At 46.9% G+C, this 21,117-nt stretch overlaps 1 protein-coding gene and 1 long non-coding RNA gene across 2 annotated transcripts in view; one reads left to right on the top strand and one right to left on the bottom strand.

The window, feature by feature from the left end:
• The window catches only part of INSRR (insulin receptor related receptor), a 32,931-nt gene extending 16,397 nt beyond the window's left edge, over positions 1-16,534 (top strand). The window contains exons 8-22 of the mRNA XM_072647289.1: positions 7,947-8,185; positions 9,045-9,212; positions 9,568-9,766; positions 10,290-10,331; positions 10,604-10,821; positions 11,079-11,215; positions 11,476-11,638; positions 11,857-11,962; positions 12,668-12,738; positions 12,999-13,228; positions 13,508-13,618; positions 13,753-13,912; positions 14,202-14,331; positions 14,557-14,691; positions 14,896-16,534. Coding sequence (XP_072503390.1) covers positions 7,947-8,185; positions 9,045-9,212; positions 9,568-9,766; positions 10,290-10,331; positions 10,604-10,821; positions 11,079-11,215; positions 11,476-11,638; positions 11,857-11,962; positions 12,668-12,738; positions 12,999-13,228; positions 13,508-13,618; positions 13,753-13,912; positions 14,202-14,331; positions 14,557-14,691; positions 14,896-15,136 — 2,350 coding nt within the window. The 3' untranslated portion in view covers positions 15,137-16,534. The remainder of the gene's footprint in view (positions 1-7,946; positions 8,186-9,044; positions 9,213-9,567; positions 9,767-10,289; positions 10,332-10,603; positions 10,822-11,078; positions 11,216-11,475; positions 11,639-11,856; positions 11,963-12,667; positions 12,739-12,998; positions 13,229-13,507; positions 13,619-13,752; positions 13,913-14,201; positions 14,332-14,556; positions 14,692-14,895) is intronic.
• LOC140528947 (uncharacterized) lies at positions 12,835-14,701 on the bottom strand. The gene is made up of 3 exons (XR_011975355.1): positions 14,268-14,701; positions 13,742-13,892; positions 12,835-13,232 (listed from the first exon to the last, which is right to left on the bottom strand). It is a non-coding gene; the product is annotated as an uncharacterized lncRNA (long non-coding RNA).
• Positions 16,535-21,117: the final 4,583 nt, after the last annotated feature.

The following is a 21,117-nucleotide window of genomic DNA, read 5'->3' as shown; positions in this document are numbered from 1 at the left end:
CTTCAGATACTTACAAAGATCAAATGAGATCCTATTCATAAAGCACTTAGCATGGTGCCTGGCATATAGTAGATGTTTAATAAATGGTCCTCTTCAAAAATAGTAATCATTCTCCCCAGGCAACTAGCTGGTGCAGTGGATACAGTGCCAGTGCAGGAGTCAGGAGGACCTGAATTCAAATCTCACCTCAGACACTTGACACTCACTGGCTGTGTGACTTTGGGCAAGTTACTTAACCCCAATTGCCTCATCCTGGGTCATCTCCAGTCATCCTGATGAATATCTGGTCACTGGATTCAAATGGCTGTAGAGGAGAAGTGAGGCTGGTGACCTGCACAGCCCTCTCTCACTCAAAACAAAGTCGAGTGCAAGTCATGTCATCATTTCTTCTTCAGCAACGAAGGACAAACCCACCATCTTTTTCCACAATCGTTCTCCCCACCTCCCCAGCAAGTCTGTTCTCCAAAGTTCCTTGGTTCTTTGGTTCCCTGGTTCCTTCAACTGTTCCTCATATGGCATGTCTTTCTGGGAGTCAGACAATGAAAAGAAACAGATATATAGATGATGGCAAAGTCAAGGAAGACCTTTTTAGGCTAGAAAAGACCTGAGTATGTTTTTAAGTAGTGAGAAAGAAGTTTGAAGAACGACTGAAGATGAAGAAGAAAAGGAGTGATTGAATGATCCAATTCCAAATGAGATGAAAGGGATAAAATGAAGGGGATAAGTAGTGGGATTACTATGAGGAGGACCATCATGTCTTCTGAGAATAAAGCATAAAAAGAGAGGACGGGTAAAAATCTAAGTGAGAAATGGGAGAGTTCAAGATGGTTGGCCTCAGTTTTCTCAATGAAGTAGGAGATAAGGTTATTTGCTGATGTGAGGACCAGGAAGTCTCAACCCAAAGTTGAAGAGTAACAAATCAGGAACAATGGAAGGACAAGAGGCAAGGGACCTAAGGGTGAACAGCATTTTATTGAACCGATTAACTATGAGGTTAAGATTGTGACAGGAAGGAAGTGAAGCAAGAAGTCCCCAGAAGAGAACTGGGAAATCAAGGGAGGACTAGTAGAATAAAGTTGAGATGAAGGACACAGAACAGTTAGGGGAGGAATGACCAATGGGAGAGGTAGAAGTTCAGGAGACTATAACTAAAGAAGGAGAATGTCAGAAGCCAATATCTCCCAGAGGTAGAAATGTCTGATTATGGTGAGGTCCAAGGAGTGACCATTACCCTACCCTGTGAGGGGTCAAAGTGGAATGAAAAGTTCTTAGAATTGGAGGAGTGGTTGAAGGAACTAGAAAGCTAGAGTTCAAGAAGTCACATCAGTGTGAATGTTGAAGCTGCTAAGGAGGATGGTAGGAGTTTGGATGAAGTCTAAGTTGGGTATATAGCTAAGCAGGAAGGAGCAAGAAGCCAGGGTGACCCAGAAGTTGGTAGTTGACTGTAACACTCTGGATATGGCTTTAGAACTACATGGTGTGAACTTCAGAGAAGGGGAGGTCTCTGAATCAAGGAGGTCTTGACTCCTCTCTTTGGGCAGATTCCTCCTCCTGCTTTTCCCCATCCCTCTCCCCATGTCTCTGTGTCTCAGAACAGTCACAACCTAAGGGATGCTTCCAAACAGGCAGAGCTTTCAATAGGAATAAGCTCCTTGTCAGCAGAAACCTTTGAGGAGAGGCTGGATGTTCACTTCATAAGATCATAACTTTTGAGCCAGAAGGAAGGAATCTTAGAGATCACTAGTCCATTTTACAGATCAGGAAACTAAGGCCCAAGAAAACTGCATGATGCATTTGTCCAGGGTCACAAAATATATAGAACTGAGATTCCAATACAGGCTTCATGATTCCAAATCCCATTCTCCACTCACTGTACTAGGGTAGTTGTTACCAGGAATTTTGTATAAGGAATTTCTTCTTTGGGAGGGGGTATAGGACTTCAAAGAAAACCTCCACCTCTGAGATTCTATAATTCAGTCTGCCATTCCCAGGAAGGTTTACGGTAGGAATTTATGATCAGTCAAAGGAGGAAGGGGCAGCACCCTGGGCTGGGAAGTCATGGAGATTGATTAAGTCTTCATTCACTTTGTTAATGACTCTTAATGACCAAACACCTCCTGCCCCCAGCTGTGGTCTGGAGACCGACCACTAATTTGGCTAGTTTTATGAGCATCTCTGCCAGTAGTTCATTAGACTCCAGACAAGAAGGCTGGGGGTGGGGGAGGGGTCAAGGAACAGCTGTTCTTCTTTCTGTGGAGCACATGAGCTGACCCAAAGACAGGAGGTCAGGCGACAGGAAGGACTTCCTTGTCAGGGATGAGAGATGTGAGAAACAATGATCCAGGAGAAAAGGAAAGCACCCCATAGGACTGGGCAGAGAAGACATGAGGTGGGGGGGTTGGGAGTGGAGGAAGCATGACATAGTGAAGAGCAATGACTGTGAAGTGAGAGGATGTCAGTCTGAATCCTGCCTCTGCCCTTCTGTGACCTTGGAAATAGTGTTCCACTTCTCTGGACGTTGGTTTTCTGATCTGTACAATGCGGGGTCGAAGTTGTGAGCTATAAGAGAAGAGAATGCACAGAGTCACCGAGCAGGAAGGGCTTTTGGAAGCCATCTCTTCTGGCAGTGTCCCTGACAGGTGCTGATTTAGTCCATCCTTGAATATTTCCAGTAACAGATAGTTTAGATTGACTTTGGATTAATGGACAGCTCTGATTACCCCTCCTTTTATTAAGCCAGTCTACCCAGAACATCGGAAACTCACTCCAGTGCAGGCAAGTCTGTTCCCCATAGCTCTCTCCCTTCCCTTCCTCTGTCTCTGCACAATACCACATCATGTGAGGTTCAGTTGAAAGAACTGATCCTGTTTAATGTAGAGAACTGGGCAGCTAGATGGCACCATAGTGCACAGAGTGCCAGTCCTGAAGTCAGGAAGACTCATCTTCCTGAGTTCAAATCTGGCCTCAGACACTTCCTAGCTATGTGACCCTAAGCAAGTCACTTAACCCTGTTCGCCTCAGTTTCCTCCTCTGTAAAATCAGCTATAGAAGGAAATGGAAAACCACTCCAGTACCTTTGCTAAGAAAACCCCAAATGGGGTCATGGAGAGTCAGGCACAACTGAAATGACTCAAACACAACAAAATCCCACAGAGGAACACTTGGGAAGGGGGGAGGACGTGATGACTATCCAAGTATTGGACAGACTTGTGAAGGAACTCATCTTCCTTGGCCATCGGAGGGACAGTGAGAGACAGGGTTTGGAGGTGACACAGGGGAACATTCTGACAATCAAAGCTGTCTGGCAATAGAATAAGTTGCTTCAAATGAGCCCCCCATCTCTTTATTATTCAGATAAATGGACATTGAGGTCCAATGAAAGACTGAGGAATCATAGGTAGCATTTATACAGCACTTCAGGATTTGCAAACCACTTTACAAATGCTATCTCATTTGATCTTCACAACCTTGGGAAGTAGGTGCTCTTATTATCCCCACTTTACAGATGAGGAAACTGAGGCAGACAGAGGTTAACAGAGGGTCACACAGCTAGTAAGTGTCTGATGCTGGATTTAACCCATATCTTCCTGACTCTGATCTACCAAGATGGGGAAATATGACTCATTATCCGTTTTTTAGGAACAAAATTGATCATTGCAATTAATCAGAGTTTGGCTGCCTTTTAGGATTGTTTTCCTTTCCATTATGTTCTTCTGGTTCTCTATACTTACCTCCTCATCAATTCATACAAGTCTTTCTACATTTCTTCGAATTTTTCACAACTGTTATTTCTTACAGACAATACTATTTTGTGACATGCCTATACCGCAAAATGTTCAGCTGTGTGTTTCCTAATCAATGGGCACCAACTTTGCTTCCTGTTTTTTATTAATGCAAAAAGTGCTGTTGCTAACATTGTGGTACATGGGGCCTTTCTTGCCTGAGCTGGCTCCCTTGGGCTATATGCCTAGTAGTGGGACTCCTGGGTTACAGTATTGACAGTTTATTGACTCTTCTCGGATGATTCCTTGTTTTTTTCTGAACATTAACACTCTCCCTCTTCTTTCTTTTCCTCCTCTGTCTCCTGTTCTTTCACTCACCAAGTTTTTGTCCCTGGTTTCAGACTTTTTGTTGCCTCAGAATCTTTATCTCCCTGACTTCTTACGGGGATTATTTCCTCCAAACTATCTAGGAATCCTCTATCTTCTCTAAAAGCCAAGGGAGAGGAGAGGCCTTCCTAATGCCATCTTTTGGTCACATCTCCAAGGGCTACCTCCTGGAAATAAACTTGAGTGCTATGTATATTTGTTTCCTCAAGGACCAGAAGGAAAGAGGTCCATCTGTCTCTAGCATGTTCTCTTCCAGTCTTCTCCTCCACACAACCTTTCTTTCCTCAAAACTTAGATTGGATAAAAATCTTATTAACAATTAGAGTTGTCCAAAGCAGAGATGGACCACCACCCACAGGGGTGACAAAATCAGAGGTTCTCAGAGTTGGAAACAACCTCAGAGATCATTTGCAACTGAGCAGAAATGCCCTCTCTAAAATCGCCAACAAATAGACATCCACCCTCCACTTAAAGATGGTCAGTCAGCATGGAAGGGACACTAGAGAATAGTAATAGTAACAAATAATGAAAATGTCAGTTATGTAGCACTTACTGTGCTAAGTGCTTTACAATCATTATCTCAATTGATCCTCATAACAACTGTGGGAGGTAGGTACTATTATTGTTCCAATTTTACAGATGAGGAAACTGAGGCAGAGATTAAGTAACTTGCCCAAGGAAGTGTCTGAGGTCAGATTTGAATTCAGGTCTTCCTCTCCCCAGGCCAAATGCTCTATCCACTGTGTCACCACTAAAGATTACTGGGTCTAGTCTCATTTTATAGAGGAAGAAACTGAGACCGGAAAAGGGGTGGTGATTTATTCAAAACTACTCCTAAAGTTAGTGGTAGAACCAGAACTAAACCCCAGGTGTCCTGATTCTTCATACCAGGCTTTATCCACTGCTATAAGCTTCTTGTAGAAAAAGGGATCTCTGGTAGAAAAAGGCTGGTAAAGAAAACTGGCCTTCTGTAAATCTCACCTTTTTTTTTTGAGGGTGACAGCCCATTTCAGTTTTGGATGGCTCTAACTGCTAATTGGGTTTCTGTTAGATTGAGCAGATAGAAACAGATCTTGTGCCTTCCACCCAGTGCTCCTACTTCTGCCTTGGAGGACAACAAAACAAATCTAATTTCTCTTCTGAAAGATAATTCAATTCAGTTCAATCAGCAAAGATTAAGTACCTACTATGATGTGAGGTGCTATCCTTCAAATGTGTAGAGATGTCTCTCAGGAGTGCCCTTGTAGAATTAGACCATGGGATCCCAGTTATCCTTTCTCCGAAATCTAGGAAATTCACTCCCCCCAAATCTAGAGTATGCCTCCAATATCTAGTTTTCCCTTCCTAGTCTGCTATGAACTTTAAGAAGGAGGCATCACTTCCTCCCAAGATTCCCATCATTTCCATTTCTGTAACTAGTTCCTCCTTAATGAATAGAATGAGACAGCATCACAGCAGTTCCTCTTTCTACTTCCCCCACATTATGAAGAGTTAAGTTATCAAGATAAGTGAATAATTTACTGGCTGTCCCATTTTTTTCAAATCAAGATAGAGCTCCAGTAGATGCCCAGATAGTTAAAATCTCCCCACCCCTTTTACTATATCATGTTTCCATGCCAAGTTTGTGATCCATTTCCTGAACACATCATCCGTTTCCTCCTTCTTGGCAGACAGTCCTTAGTACATTCCCCTACAATTTCACTTCTGCTCCTCCTTCCATTGATTCTCATCCAGCTAATATCCACTAGGCTTTCCTGGAATCACACTGCCCAGTTGAAGATTTTTCTAACCTGAATCTATCTTTATGACATATAATGCTATTCCAAAGCCCCCTTTTCTCCCTTTTGAATAGGGCAAAGCCTTTTATTGCCATACTCCCCTATCAAGTAATATCCCATCAGTTTCAGTGATACTTAGGAAGACAAATTTACCTAGTTAGGTTACAGTTTCAATCCCTTTCTTCTTTTCTGCTTTTCTTCTATTATTTAGTACTCCCTCTGTACTCACTAGTATCTCCCCTGACAAAATCACTGGGATACAGCCCCCTCCACAATCCTTCTACTGTTGCCAATACTTATAAAGAATACCTAAGGTACATGGACCTTCTCTTGAACTCCTAACAAGTATGTTGGTATGCCAAGAGCATCATCATCTCTCTGGACATGCTACCCATGAGCACTGCCTTCATCTCTCCTCATTCCCAGACACAATGGTCTTGAAGAGCCTGGGTGGGGTGCTTCTTTGGCCATCTAAAGAAAAGAAGGTGCAAAACTAGAATAGTAGATTGATGCAGTGGCAAGAATTTTGGCAGAAGATTTAGTCACAAACCCAAATTCAACATTTAATAACTGCCCTATTTTTTAAACAGAGCTCCAGCAGATGCCCAGATAGTCAAAATCTCCCCATCCCCATTACCATAGCATGCTTCCATACCAAGTTTGTATTTCGTTCCCTGAACATATAATCCATTTCCTCCTTCTTGGGATTCAGTCCCTAGTACATTCCCCTTACAATATCGCTTCTGCTCGTTCCTCCCTTGATTCTCATCCAACTGATATCAACCAGGCTTCCTGATGTGTTACCCCATGTCAAGTTAGCTGTGTGACCCTGGTCAAAGTCACTGGACTCCTCTGAGCCTATTTCCTTATCTGTAAAGCAGAGATAATAATATTCGGGCCATCTGCCTCCCAGGGTGGTTGTGAGAAGGTGCTTTGTAAAGGTGTTATAGAAAAGTTTGTTGTCATTAGCTATTGTCTGTTGTAGGATCAGATTTGTAAAGAAGCAGAGCTGTTAGCTGAGGGGACACCCTGGAAGGAGAACTTTTCGAATTTTACTCTAGAGACAAACATTAAGACTTAAATACTAGAAACCTCCACGAAGAGACAAGTGGAAGAATAATTGGTCTCAGAGGCACCTACCTTGGGACTGGTGGGAACAAGAGAGATTTGATCACTTTGCCCTGTACTTTGCCTTTGTCCCTGAGAGAGATACGAGAGGGGAAAGCTGACCCCTAGGAACCATATCTCTATCCTACCTTCACCTATTGGCTTCCTTCAAGACAGCTCAAATCTCACCTTTTGCAGGAGGTGAGGCAGGAAGTCCTTCTGGCTCTTCTCAGCTGCTAATGCCTTCCCGTTTAGATCACTTTGTGTTTTCTCCTCATCTGTCTCCATAGCCTAAAGTTACCCATTGTCCTCCTCTCCCCTTCCAGATAACTTTAACATGTGAAAAATTGTAGAAAGGGCACAAAGTGAGGCTTGACTGACCTTTCCTTCCAGCCCCAACAGTGCACCCGTGGACCCCCATTCCTCCCAGCTAAAATTTCATCTTCCACAAGAAGCCTTTCCTAACCCCATTTAATTCTAGTGCTTTCCCTCTTTTAATAATTTGCTATTTATTCTCTGTATGGCTTGCTTTGTATATATCTCTTTGCATGTTATTTCTCCCATCAGATTGTGAGCTCCTGGCAGCCAGGAACTGTCTTTTGCCTCACTTAGCACAGTGCCTGTCACATTAATAAATATTTATTGATTGTTCATTGCAAAGTAGTTTGGGGAGATGTCTTCTCTTTTCTCTTTTTTGGAGCCAGGCTTGTCCTTCATCATTTTGCAAGCAAGGGCTGGTTTGGGGGTTTTTGTTGTTGTTGTTGTTATTTTGCTTCTCTTTGTATTTGACACAGGGAAAGTGCTTAATGAATGCTTGTTGACTGAGTGACCCCAGATTGTCATGAGTTTAAGGATTCCAGGTTTGGGGAAGAGGGCAGCATGGAGAGGAGGAATCTTCAAACTCCAAGGAGTCTGTGGACATCCTCCATCTCTTGGTATGGGGGGTGTACAGCCCATTCCAGAATGCCACCGAGCACATGGGGCCAGATGCTTGTGGGGCCCCCAACTGGAACCTGCTGGATGTGGAATTGCCCCTAAGCAGGACCCAGGAACCAGGAGTGACCCTTGCCCCCCTCAAACCCTGGACCCAGTATGCTGTCTTCGTACGGGCTATTACTCTGAGCATGGCGGAGGACAGCCCTCATCAGGGTGCCCAGAGCCCCATCATCTACCTCCGAACCCTGCCTGCAGGTACCACCTCTTTCTTTCTGCCCCTTAAAGAACGTGCATCCTCTGAAGAATCTGAGAGGGAGACAGTTGGATATCCATATATCCAAGTGAATGCTAGGGCTGGAGGCAGGATGCCTGGATTGCTTGGTGCTGATTAAGGCAGATGGGGAAGAAAGCCTAGGTCTGGGAAGCAGGGGCAGCATAGAACAGTAGAAAGAAGCCTGGATTTGTGGTTAGAAGATGTAGGTTCATATCTCAATTTGGCTTGAGCAAGTCACTACCCCCTTTCTACACCTTCTTTCTTCATCTACAAAATGGACTAGATGGTCTCTAAGGGTCCTTGCCAACTTTAGATCCTGGGACTTAAGCCACTGGAGAAGGGGGATGGGATGCACTAGAAAGTGCCAGGACTTAGATTCTTTAAGGTTAGGAGGTTGGACTTTCGGGTCTTGAGTAGCCACACACACACACACACACACACACACACACACACACACACACACACACACACACACACACACACCTATCCCATAGGTACCTGGGAAGATAAGGTAACAGTGAGAGACTACTTAAATCAAGGGTGGGGAACCTGTAGTCTCAAGATCACATGTGGCCCTCTAGGTCCTCAAGTGGAGCCCTTTGAATGTAAGCTTCAGAGAACAAATCCCCTTAGAATTTGCTCTGCAAAACTTGGACCCAATCAAAAGGCCGCACCCAAGGACCTAGGGGGCCACGGGTCCTGGAGGCTGCAGATTCCCCACTCCTGGTTTAAATCCTTGGAAGGGGAAAGGGACATCTGGGGCATGGAGTGGTGGGGCAGATTAACAGGGTTCTTTCTGGAAAGGGCACAAAGTGAGGCTTGACTGACCCTTCTCTCCAGCCCCAACGGTGCCTCTGGACGTTATCTCTAAGTCCAACTCCTCGTCCCACCTGCTGGTTCGCTGGAAGCCGCCCACGCAGCGGAACGGGAATCTCACGTACTATCTGGTGCTGTGGCAAAGGCTGGCCGAGGACGCAGACCTGTACCTCAATGATTACTGCCAGCGTGGTGAGGATCGCGGGCTGATTGAGGGGTGGAGGACTGGCCTGGGGAGACGGAGTAGGGCGGAGTGGGAGGTGGATGGGAGAGAAGGACAGGGCTCCACCGGGAGCCGGAAGGGGTGAACAGGCTTCCTGGGGCAGTGGGGAAAGCGCCAAATTTGGAGTCCAGACGAACTGGGTTCCAGTCTTGTCCCTATTACTGGGCAAACTGCTTCCACCCCACCCCACTCCACCCCCAGGCCTCCATCTCCCCTTGACTATGAAGAGGGAGACGGCTTGCAGGCTCTCCAAGGTCTCCATGATCTCTCTCCTTCCGGGCGCACTGACCCGGACCTTGGCCCTGCTCCCTGCCCTACGCCCAGGTCTGCGTCTACCCAGCAGCAGCACTGACTCCCGGTTCGACCAGGAGGAAGGGGAGCCCCTGGCGGAGGCCGAGCCGGGCTGCTGCCCCTGCCAGAGTCCATCCCCGGAGCAGCCCCAGCAGCCAGCCCTGGAGACGCACGAGGCCTCCTTCCAGAAAAAGTTTGAGAACTTCCTGCACAATGCCATCACTCTTCCCAGGTCAGCTGGGACGGACTGCTGCCCACGGGCTGGGGTTAGAGACCCAGGATGGGAGGGAGGGGGAGGGGAAGAGAACTGATAGGTAAGGCTGTGGGAGGAGCCTAGGGCGGACCTGACCTCGGCATTGAGACACGCGCTTAGAAAATCAGCGAGACGGTTCGGGTTCTATGAATCTGTGGTTGGAAGCGCGGTGTGAAGTTTATATTTGTAGTTAACCTTTCCTTCATTACAAGCTTGATAAGAGCAGGGACACCTCGTCTCATAGAAACCTTTTAGTTTCTCTAGGTGCCTTTCTCAGTATTCTGGGCACACAGTAGGTGCTTAGCACTTTTTTATTGGATTGGTTCATTCATTGGAGAGGCTCATAGATTTGGAGAGAGCCCTGCAGATTTGGGGGAAAGGCCCATTGATTGGGGGGTGGGGTAAGCCTGAGTAGAGCTAAAAGCTGAGCCCCTTTGAGTGGTGGGAGTTGCAGGATCTAGTGAAAAGACTAGATTGACGATTCTCCCCTCTTTCTCCCTAGATCCCCCTGGAAGGTAACTTCTATCAACAAGAACCCCCAGAGGTAAGTGGGGAGATGTACAGAGGGACCAGAAAGCCAGGAGGGGAGGAAGCAGCAGAGATCAGGGGGTCAGGAGTAAGTGAAAGAGGATATGAAGTCAAGACCTGGGCTCAAATCTCGGTTCTGCCACCTTTGGCAAGTCACTTAACCTCACAATGGTTCGATTTCCCAGGATTAAGTAGGAAGTCCAATCGAATGAGTGATTTCTAAGGTGTCTTTCAGTTCAGAAATCTGTGAAACCTACGGATGATTTGAAATCCTCTCTACCTTCTCAGGGAAAAGGGCCGCTACCGGCGGGCTGCACGGGCCCCTGGGGGAGGGGGAAACAGCTCAGACATTGGGATCCAGGACAAGGTGCCTCGAGAGCGGGTGGTACTGAGTGGCCTGCGCCACTTCACTGAGTACCGAATCGACATCCATGCCTGCAATCATGCAGCCCACACAGTAGGCTGCAGTGCCGCCACCTTCGTCTTTGCCCGAACCATGCCCCATCGTAGGTGACCTCTAACCCCTCACGCCAGACCTCTGAACCACAGGCCCTTGAAAAATATTTTGCACATATTGAGCTCCAAACCCCCTGACCTGTAATTAACTCTCTCCCATGCCTCAAACTAACTTTGGCATCTTTTGCCTTAGTTTCTCCCTCCCCCCCCCCAACCCCCGCCCCGTGGAGTGTGAGGGGGAAGGAATATTTAGATACTGACAGAGGTAGAAGGGCCGTTTCAGCTGTGTCCCCTGCTGTCCCCCCAGGTGAGGCAGACAGCATTCCTGGGAAGGTGGCTTGGAAGCCATCCAGTAAAAGCAGTGTCCTCTTGCACTGGCCTGAGCCCCCAGACCCTAATGGGCTCATTCTCAAGTATGAAATCAAGTACAAGCGCCTAGGTGAGGTAGGGACCCTAGAATTTGGGCTCCCAGCACCCACCCTGCCTTCTCCTCACCACCTCTGCTTGGCCACCCCTCCCTTCTCAAGTGCTGGGCTCCTCTCTCCCACTGCCCACCCTGGGGAACCCCTTCCCTGTCAAGTGCCATGATTCCCTCTCCATTACCCAGGCCCACATAACCCTCTCCCCTGTTATCCAGCTCCATAGAGATTTCTCCTGCTTGAGCATTGGAAGCTGAGTTTGCCCCCTTCCTTCCCCTGCACCAGGAGGCCACAGTGCTGTGTGTGTCCCGCCTCCGTTATGCCAAGTTTGGGGGAGTCCACCTGGCCCTGCTTCCCCCAGGCAACTACACAGCCCGAGTCCGAGCCACCTCACTGGCTGGAAACGGGTCCTGGACTGATGGCCTGGCATTCTACATCCCCGGCCCTGGTAAGATAGACACAGATCAATCCCTGGCTCTCAAACCCAACCTAACCGGTATCTTAGGTGCCCTCACTTCAACTCCAGACCTATGATGGAAAGGCACCCCACCACCCTTTAGTCCCATTATGAAGTCTGGCCCTCTGACCTTGCTCCCTGATTGCTGACTCTGAGCCCTGCCTTTTGATCTCTGGTCTCTGCCCCATGACTATCTCTTCTCTCCCCAGAGGAGGAGGAGTCAGGAGGGTTGCATGTTCTCCTCACCGTCACCCCAGTGGGGCTCCTGTTGCTCATTGTTCTGGCTGCCCTTGGCTTCTTCTACAGCAGGAAGAGGTAGAGTATCTCCACACTCAACCCCAGTTTCTCTTCTCCCCTCCCCTTCCTCCTAATCCCCATCTTCTTCTCCCTATATGGGAAGTCAGTCTGGATAAGGTGGAGAGAGGGGCTGTAGCCATTCTGATAATGAAGTCTGTTGCCTCCCACTGCCACCCCAACAAGTAATGAAATATCCTTTTTAAGGAAAAGATGCAGTACACCTGAGGTGAGAGTGAGGAAAGCCCAGCTAGTTGACCTTTTGAGACTTCAAAAGTTCAATAATTCAGGATACTTGGATTCTCACTGGGTGGGGCAGCAAGTGGTCAAACTGAGAGGCTGAGCTGTTGGGTCCTAGGAATTTCTAAGGGTTGACCATGGAAGCCCTCTCCCTGTTACCTCCTACATATGAAAAGTTCCCTCCATCCTTGGCCAGAACCTGGGCCCAGGAAAAAGACCACCTCTAAAAAGTACTTAGAGAGCCAATTGATCTGAATGGGGCTGGGGAGAGGATAAGGGCTGTGACCCATACTTTATTCTCAGTTCTGCCTTTCCTCTCTCCCTCAGGCCTTAAACTCCAACCCACCTTATAACTTCATATCTAGACTCCTCCCAAGCCCCCAACCTCTACTTCTATCCCATATCCAGCCTTGCTTGGCCTCCATTTTCAGCCCTGGTTTCTGTCCCATCAGCTTGCCTTACACGTTTTCCTTTCCCCTATTACAGGAACAGTGGTGGTTACCCTAATGGGACCCTCTATGCTTCTGTCAACCCTGAATACTTCAGCACTTCAGACAGTAGGCACTCCAGTGGATCTGGGGAGAGGGGCGGAAGGTGGGGGCTAGTGAAAATTTTAGAACCAAGGGGTTCAAGGAGTATGATTCCAGACGGACTTAGATTGGAATTCAGCTATTGATCTGACACCTTCCTGGAGGGAGGGAGATATTAGACTCAAGTCATTACAGAAGAGAGCGGGGACTCCAGAAGATAAGAGGAGTAGAGAAGTCCCTGGTTCCCCCCTCACATTCTCCTTATTTGTTTTCTCTATTACAACTAGTGTATGTTCCAGATGAATGGGAAGTTCCTCGAGAACAGATTTCTGTGATCCGGGAGCTGGGTCAGGGCTCCTTTGGAATGGTGTATGAGGGGTTGGCACAGGGGCTTGAAGCAGGGGAGGCCCCCACATCAGTGGCCCTAAAGACCGTGAATGAGCTGGCCAGTCTTCGGGAGCGCATCGAATTCCTCAAGGAGGCCTCTGTCATGAAAGCCTTCAAATGTCACCATGTGGTACCTGGGAGACAAGGGGACTGGTTTTATGGCATCTGGGAATCAGAATCATGGTTGGGGTTATATTTGCAACAATGATGGGGGGTCAGGATGGTTGGGGTTATATTTGCACCAATGGTGAGGGTCAGGATCATGGTTGGGTGAGGGTCAAGATCATGGTTGGGGTTATATTTGCACCAATGGTGGGGGTCAGGATCAGGTATGAGATCGCCAGAACTGAGGTCAGATTGAAGTGCAGTTGGATTTGAATCACAGTCAAACTCCATTGCCCATCTTCAGGTGCGACTTCTGGGGGTAGTGTCACAAGGACAACCAGTTCTAGTCATCATGGAGCTCATGACCCGAGGGGACCTCAAAAGCCATCTCCGATCTCTGAGGCCTGAGGCTGAAGTAGGGTTCTAAATGGAAGTGAGAGAGGGATGGAATTCCAAAGTACTTGGAATGCTACTGATCTCTCAGGGGATGTGGGCAGGGAATATTTAGAGTCCTTTCCTCACAGATGTCTCTCCTTACCCTGACTCCAGAACAACCCAGGACTCCCCAGACCAGAGCTGGGTGACATGATCCAGATGGCAGGTGAGATCGCTGATGGCATGGCCTACCTCACTGCTAACAAGTTTGTGCACCGAGACCTGGCTGCCCGAAACTGCATGGTGTCTCAAGACTTCACAGTCAAGATTGGGGGTACAAAGGAAGAGAAGAGATGTGCCTCTTCTAGTTTCAGATATTCTATTTTTTTCTAGGCAGGAAGCAAACTTTGGGACTGGAAGAGGAAACGGGGAAAGGGAATGGGAAATGAACAGCATGGGGAAGTAGGAAATTTGGGGCTCAGGAAAGGGAAGGTGGGAGACAAAAGAATGGGGAAAATGGAGGAGGCTAGTCTGAAATGGGGCAGGGTTTGTTGGGAATTGGGGCTGGCTAGCTAAAACAGTGGGTGTGACCTGCCCTTCCCCGTGTCCTCTGCCACCCTCAGACTTTGGGATGACTCGGGATGTGTATGAGACAGATTATTACCGAAAGGGAGGAAAGGGGCTGCTACCTGTTCGCTGGATGGCTCCTGAATCCTTAAAAGATGGGATCTTCAGCACTCACTCGGATGTCTGGTGGGGCCTGGCTATAGGGTGGGTGGGTTGGTCCTGGGTATCCTGGGGAGGGAACTGGGACCGTGACTGAGGCTGAAGAAGGGAGCCAGAAGCTCCCTCCCCCTTACATTTTTGAGAATCCTGGTTGGATGTTCACCTTTCCCTCCGAAATGAGGTTGTAGGAGGGGAACAGTCACTGGGGAGTGTTAAAGGTCCCTGATCTTGTCTCTTCTTTTGTCTCTTCAGGTCATTCGGTGTAGTGTTGTGGGAGATTGTGACACTGGCAGAGCAGCCTTACCAGGGCCTGTCCAATGAGCAGGTACTCAGGTTTGTCATGGACAACGGCATCCTGGATGAGCCGGAGGGCTGCCCTCCCCAGCTGTGAGTCCCCTCCTTGCCCTCCCCCCACACAATGTATGCCTGACTCCTCCATCACAGTTCCTCCAGTTACCTCACAGTCCTGACCCCTGTTCCCCAGCTATGACCTTAATGATATCCACTCTCCCTAATTCCTCTATTCATGGGATCAGGGTGGTAAGATCTTAATCATTCTGATGACCCCACTGCTCTCTTCCCTCATGCCAGACGGGAACTGATGAGTCGCTGCTGGCAACAGAACCCCCGCCAGCGCCCGACCTTCATCCAGATCCTGGACAGCATCAAGGATGATCTGCGTCCATCCTTTCGTCTACTCTCTTTCTACTATAGCCCTGAAAGCCGAGGGGGCAGGGGCTCCTTGGCACCCCCTGACACAGACCCTGACAACCACCCATCATCTGAGGCCCCCCCAGACTGCAGCCCTCCTAATGGAAGCCTAGGACACTGAGGACACTCCCTTTCCCCTGGAGCATGTGGGATCCTTGCATACTGGGACACTGTTGACATCACAAGGCACTGAGAGGAGAAAACACAAGGTCTCTAGATGACAGCAGTTCTGATATGGACTACATGCCCATGCCCGCCCACACACACACACACACACACACACACACACGGCCCAAGATGGCCCAAAAGATGGGGGAGATAGTGAGATGGCATGGGCCAGGGAACAAAGAGGGTTCTCTCCTGTCCTTGGACCTATGGACTAGGGCCAGATAAGGTGTCTCTACCCTGAGACTGAGAAAAGGGGGAAACTGAGAAAAGGAGGCCGGCACAATGGAAGGATAGATGTAGCCCTAGCAGATGGTGGGTTCAAGACTCTCATAGGCACAGGAAGGGAGAGCAGCACTTCCTTTCGTAGATAAATGAAAAATACACCCACCAGGCATTCAAGACTCAGATGGCATGGAGGATGTATGTATATATGCTAAAGGGATCTATGCATGGGCTTTTTTGAGAAAATAGAAACCACACACACACCCTCCCCCCCCCCACACACACACACATACCTGTCAATACCATTTTCTGATACCTAAGCATTTTAAAGCACTTAGCAGAAACTTGAGTGGGGGGAGGAGGTTCCCAAAATATAAGGAATCAGAAACCCCCAATCCTGCCCTTCTCTGGCTCATCACCTTCCCCAGGATGACACCCTTTCGAGGGCTTTTTCTCCCTGGTCTACCCTGGCAAAGGATGCAAGGATGGAGAACCTGCGGCCTCAAGGCCACATGTGGCCCTCTAGGTCCTAAAGTGTGGCCTTTTGACTCCAAACTTCACAGAACACATCCCTTTAATAAAAGGATTTGTTCTGTAAAACTTGGACTCAGTCCAAAGGTCTCACCCGAGGACCTAGAAGCTATTTGTGGCCTTGGGGCCCCGGGTTCCCCACCCCTGAAAGGGGCTTCATTTTGGACAATAGGGGAAAGGAAGCATTGGGATATTTGCTCCCACCTGTCAGTCCCAGTTTCACATCTCTTCCTCTGTTCTTCCCCACCCTCTTATCCACAACAAATGTTCAGGACATTTCTGGGAAGGTGTTAATTGCCCCCTTTTTTATGGGACAATTTTCAATAGGCTTACCTCCCACTGTGGACTCAGCCAGTCACCTCACTTGTTTGACCTAGCCCCACCCCAGGATCCCTCAGCTTGGTGCTGCTCCCTAATTACCCTGGGGGGGCATCCCTTGGTGCTGATTTTCTTCCCCTCATTTCCATTTTCTTCTCACCCCCTTTTCAAGTCCCTGCCACTGGGTTTAATTCTTAAAGTTTTTAAAGTATCACCTTCATTCTGTACCCACTCCACCTCAAATGTGGATACTAGAGATGCAATAAAATTCCTGTTTGTATCTGGGGGTCTTGGTTATCATATTGTTCACTTTATAAATTAAGTATGCTATAAATTTGCTGTCTGTTCTCATCCACTGGGTCCTAAACTGCTGTTGCTTTGACAGTAGTACAGAGTAAACTTTACTACCATCAAACATCCCACCTTCCTCCCCCACAGGCAATTAGGGTTGCCTTATGACAGATAGATGATAATCTTGTTACTAACTGGGCTTTCAGATGCTATCAACTTTTGCATCTACTTGCTACCCAAGAGATCTTGAAAAGTCCCACTCTTGGGCTCAGTTTTCTATATGAAAATGAAGATATTGTACTAAATAGCCACTAAGTCCATCAAATCTATAATCTTGCCTCTCAGACCTGTACTCAAACCCCTCCTTCACCATCTTCTGCATACACCACCTCCTAATACACAAAACAGCCTCATCAAAGTTTCCCAAGAAGTGGCCTAGGTCATGTCTACCTTCCCCTAGCTGGGAAAGAAGGCATTTCTTGGAATCTTGGACTCTGTTGCAGGCTTCAAGTAAGCAGAATGTCTTGAGTGGGAAAAGGGAATCGTAAATAAAGTCAACTACTCCTGCCCATTGGTTAAGGGAAGCTTGACAGTGGAAAGAGCCCTCCAGTCTTGGCATCAAGAGATCTAGGTTTGAATTCTGTTTCCAGTACTTACTGTGTGACGCTGGGCAGTTCTGAGTCACAATTCCCTGTCTCTTAATAGGGATGACAATGTTTTACCCACCTTGCCAATAACCTCAGGGTTACTGAAAGTTAAGCTCCTCATAAACTTTAAAACTGCTATGAAAATGTGTGTTATTTGAGTTATTTAGTATTAGAGGCTTGGTCTAAGGCTGAGGGTATATAGTTCAGGCCTATGCTGGGCCTCTTTAGGGACTGCAGGGCTTGCAGCACATCATAGTTACTATCTTCCCCCAATATCTTTAGGTGAGAATAAGTTCAAATTAACACTCAGGTTATACTGGAAGGGGAAAAGAAGTCACAAAAGAGCAATATGGCATAAAGGGATAGGGAGCCCATGAAAGCAGTCCCATTCTCTTTGTTATGGTGTGGAAGGGAGGGATTGTATATGTGTCAAAAGCCTCAAAGCTTTGTTTAGCACCAACTTGTAGAGAGCTAACCCCTATTCTACTCTGTCCCATTTCTCCCCTCCCGGTTCAATCTCCTGCAATACTGGGGAGCTCCCAAGGTGCAGTCCACAGGAAATAGCCCGGATTCAACATGACCTATAATCAAGGTGTAAAACCCTTCTGCATTCATGTCAAAGGCCTACATTCTCCTAACCTCAAATAGCTATCTCAAAAATTTCTCTTACTTACCTGGGAGGCCCAGTAATAGGTTCAATGTAATCCCTTCTACATCATGACTTTCTCCATTGTGTTTTTGATATATCATGGGTTGGCATAAGAAATTAAATGGGAATTTGGGGGGAGGGGTTGCAGAAGCAGCAGACAACACAGAAAACGTTTAGAAACTCAGAAATGATAGAATATATGTCTAGTATTTAGTATAATATCAACACATTTTATCTCTTAATACTGTAAACAACCCATAAAACAAGATTCTTCTTTGCTACAAAGGGAGGGCCAAAAAATTTTACTCGAATTTTCCAGATCAAGAGGGCACCAACCCCATCTCCTTCCCCCACCCCAACAGCATGGAGGGGATAACTATAATCTATTTCCACCACAGGAAATATAATTCACAGTGTATATCCTACTGTTGGTGGGCTATCTTCATTATCTTTAATGCATAATTCCCAAGGGTATTTGAATGTTCACTCATCTTTCAATCTCACATCTTCAATCTCTCCATATCTACTGTTATCTTTCCTGCTGCCCACTTCCTCCTCATTCTTCAAAAACTGTCAAACCTCTAGAAAACAAATACTCATAGCCAGGGGTGGGGACCACATGTGGCCCTCTAGATCCTCAAGTGCAGGCCTTTGACTGAATCCAAACTTCGCAAAACAAATCCTTTGTCCTGAGGCCTTAGGTTCCCTACCCCTGCCATAGCCTTCTCTTCCTCACTTTTAGATTCCTTGGTGTCTAACCTTACCACTTGTGATCTCCAAGTTATCAATGGTCTCTAACTCTGATTCTGTCAATAAATCTGATGGTCTTTCCCCAACCATTTAAAAAGAAATCTCTCTACATCCTTTGACATGGGTGACTAACCTTTATTCTGAAAGTTCTTTCCTTCCTGGGCACAAGCCCTGCCATTTTCCTACCTGTTTGGCTGCTCCTAAATCTCCTTTGCTAAGTCATCATCCATGTCCCACCCCATAACTCTGAATGTCCCCAGGATATGTCCTGGGTTCTTTTTTCTTTTTCTATACCCTTTATTGGTGATCTCATGAGCTCCCACTGACTCAACTATAATTTCTATGCAAATGACTCTCAAATCTGCACACAGAGCCCTTATCTCTCTCCTGAGCTCCAACGCTGCATTACTAACTTCCTGTTGAACATCTCCATGAAGATGTTCCAAAGGTATCTTTAAAACTCCACATATCCAAAGCAGAACTCATTATCTTGCCCTCTGCCCTGACATGGTTCTTACTCCTCATCTGGAACAGACCCACCATGACTCCCTTCCTGGGTGGATTAATATATTTAGTATGGAACTCTGTCCTGCCCTAGAACTGGGCTTGTCCAGTGAATGGAAATTCTCCCAAAGAGCAACATCCAGCTGGCTCCAGATCATGCTTCAAAACCATCTTGGTATATGTCTTGGCATCTACCCTGCTGGCACAAATGATCATCTCATCACATATGTACTTTCTACCTCTTGCTCTTAGAACAGTGACCCAGTGAATATTATGTCATTGCTTCTGAAAAAGGCATGAAAATAAATTAGCAGATGGCTTTATTCCCTGTTCCTGAATTTCCCCAAACAAAAGCTCCCCTCACTGGCTACCACATACTCTCTCTTCCCTAGAATCTAAGCTCCTTTAGGGAAGGTACTGATTTTTGTTTTTGTAGCACCAACACCTACCAAAGTGATCAGTACATAATAGGGAGCTAATAAATACTTTTCCTCATTTATTCATTCCCCCCCCAACCTGTCCTTTCTCCAAATTTCCAGTTTCTACTGAGGCTATCACTACCCTTCTAGTCAATCAGGATGACAAGCTTGAAGTAATTTTGGCTCTTCACCTCCCACTCCTCACCCTGTATCCAGTCAGTCATCCAGTTTTCTCACTTCTGCTTCCACAGCATCTCATCCATCTTCCTCCTCCTCATCACTCACATAAGCACCATCATATTGAGGCCCTTATCACCCCTCAGTTGGACTACTGCAATAGCCTCCTAGTCTCCCTGCTTCCGGTTTCTCAGCTTTCCAATCCATCCTCTACACAGCTTCCAAAATAATCTTCCTAAAGCATAGACAATGTCACCCAACTGCTTAAGAATCTCATGGCTTTCCATTGCCTTTAATATAAAATATGCAGATTCTCGGTCTTGCATTTAATTTGGCTCTAGCCCACTTTTCCAGACTTATTTAGTATGGCTCTTTCATGTACTCTACATTCCAGCCAAACTGGACTTTCCTGAACTTGGTATTTTATTTCCTGCCTCTTCAACTTTGTGCAAACTACCCCTTATGCCTAGAATACACTTTCTCTTCATCTTCTGCTTCTTAGAATCCTTTGTTGTTGTGTTCAGTTGTGTCCAATTCTTTGTGATCCCATTTGGGGTTTTCTCAGAAAAGACACTGGAGCGTTTGCCATTTCCTTCTTCAGCTCATTTTATAGATGTGGAAACTGAGGCAAATGGGACTAAGTGACTTGCCCAGGGTGACACAGATAATAAGGGTCTAAGGCCAAATCCGAACTCAGATCTTCCTGACTCTAGGCCCAATGCTCTATCCACTGTGCCACCCAGCTAAATTTCCTTCCAGGTTCAGTTCAAATGCGAAATCCTATGGGAAGAGTCTCCTGATTAGCTTGTATTTACTTATCTGTGTAAGAATTATAGGGGCAGCATGGGATAGTGGAAAATGTGCTGGGGTGATAGTCACGAAAACCTTCCTTATCTTTGACACTAGCTGTGTGACCCTAGATTAGTCACTAATCTCTGTGTGCTTCAGGCAGTCCCCTAAGACGTAGCTACTCGTTTATAGGCTGCTGCTATCTTTGTTAGTGTTGGAGTTTCCCCCAGAGGAAATCAGACATCTTTTGTTTACTCATATAATATTCCATTGATTCAACTAACCAAACCACCAACAGCCACTCAGCACAGCTGCCACCAGGCCCTGTGCTAGCACAATGTAGAGGGCAAGCTCCGTTAGGGCAGGGATTGTTTTCATTTTGTCTCTGCATTTCCCTAGGGCTTAGCACAGGGCCTGGCACATAATGAACATTCAATAAGTGCTTGTTAAGAGTAACTGATTTGTAGAATGGTACTAGGCCTTCAGAGAAGTATGAATCCCTAACCAACGGCTGACTGCCTCCAGTTGCTGAAGCAACAGTGACCCCTAATGGCCAGGTTGGAAAGTGCAGCTCCAATAAACAGGAAGGATTCAATAGACTGACGCTGGAAGCAAACTTAGAGATGACAGAATCACA

Source organism: Notamacropus eugenii, chromosome 2 (assembly GCF_028372415.1).
Source record: "Notamacropus eugenii isolate mMacEug1 chromosome 2, mMacEug1.pri_v2, whole genome shotgun sequence".
Taxonomy (NCBI): Eukaryota; Metazoa; Chordata; class Mammalia; order Diprotodontia; family Macropodidae; genus Notamacropus; species Notamacropus eugenii.
The sequence above is the reverse complement of the archived record's forward strand: the minus strand, read 5'-3'. Positions and strand labels throughout refer to the sequence as shown.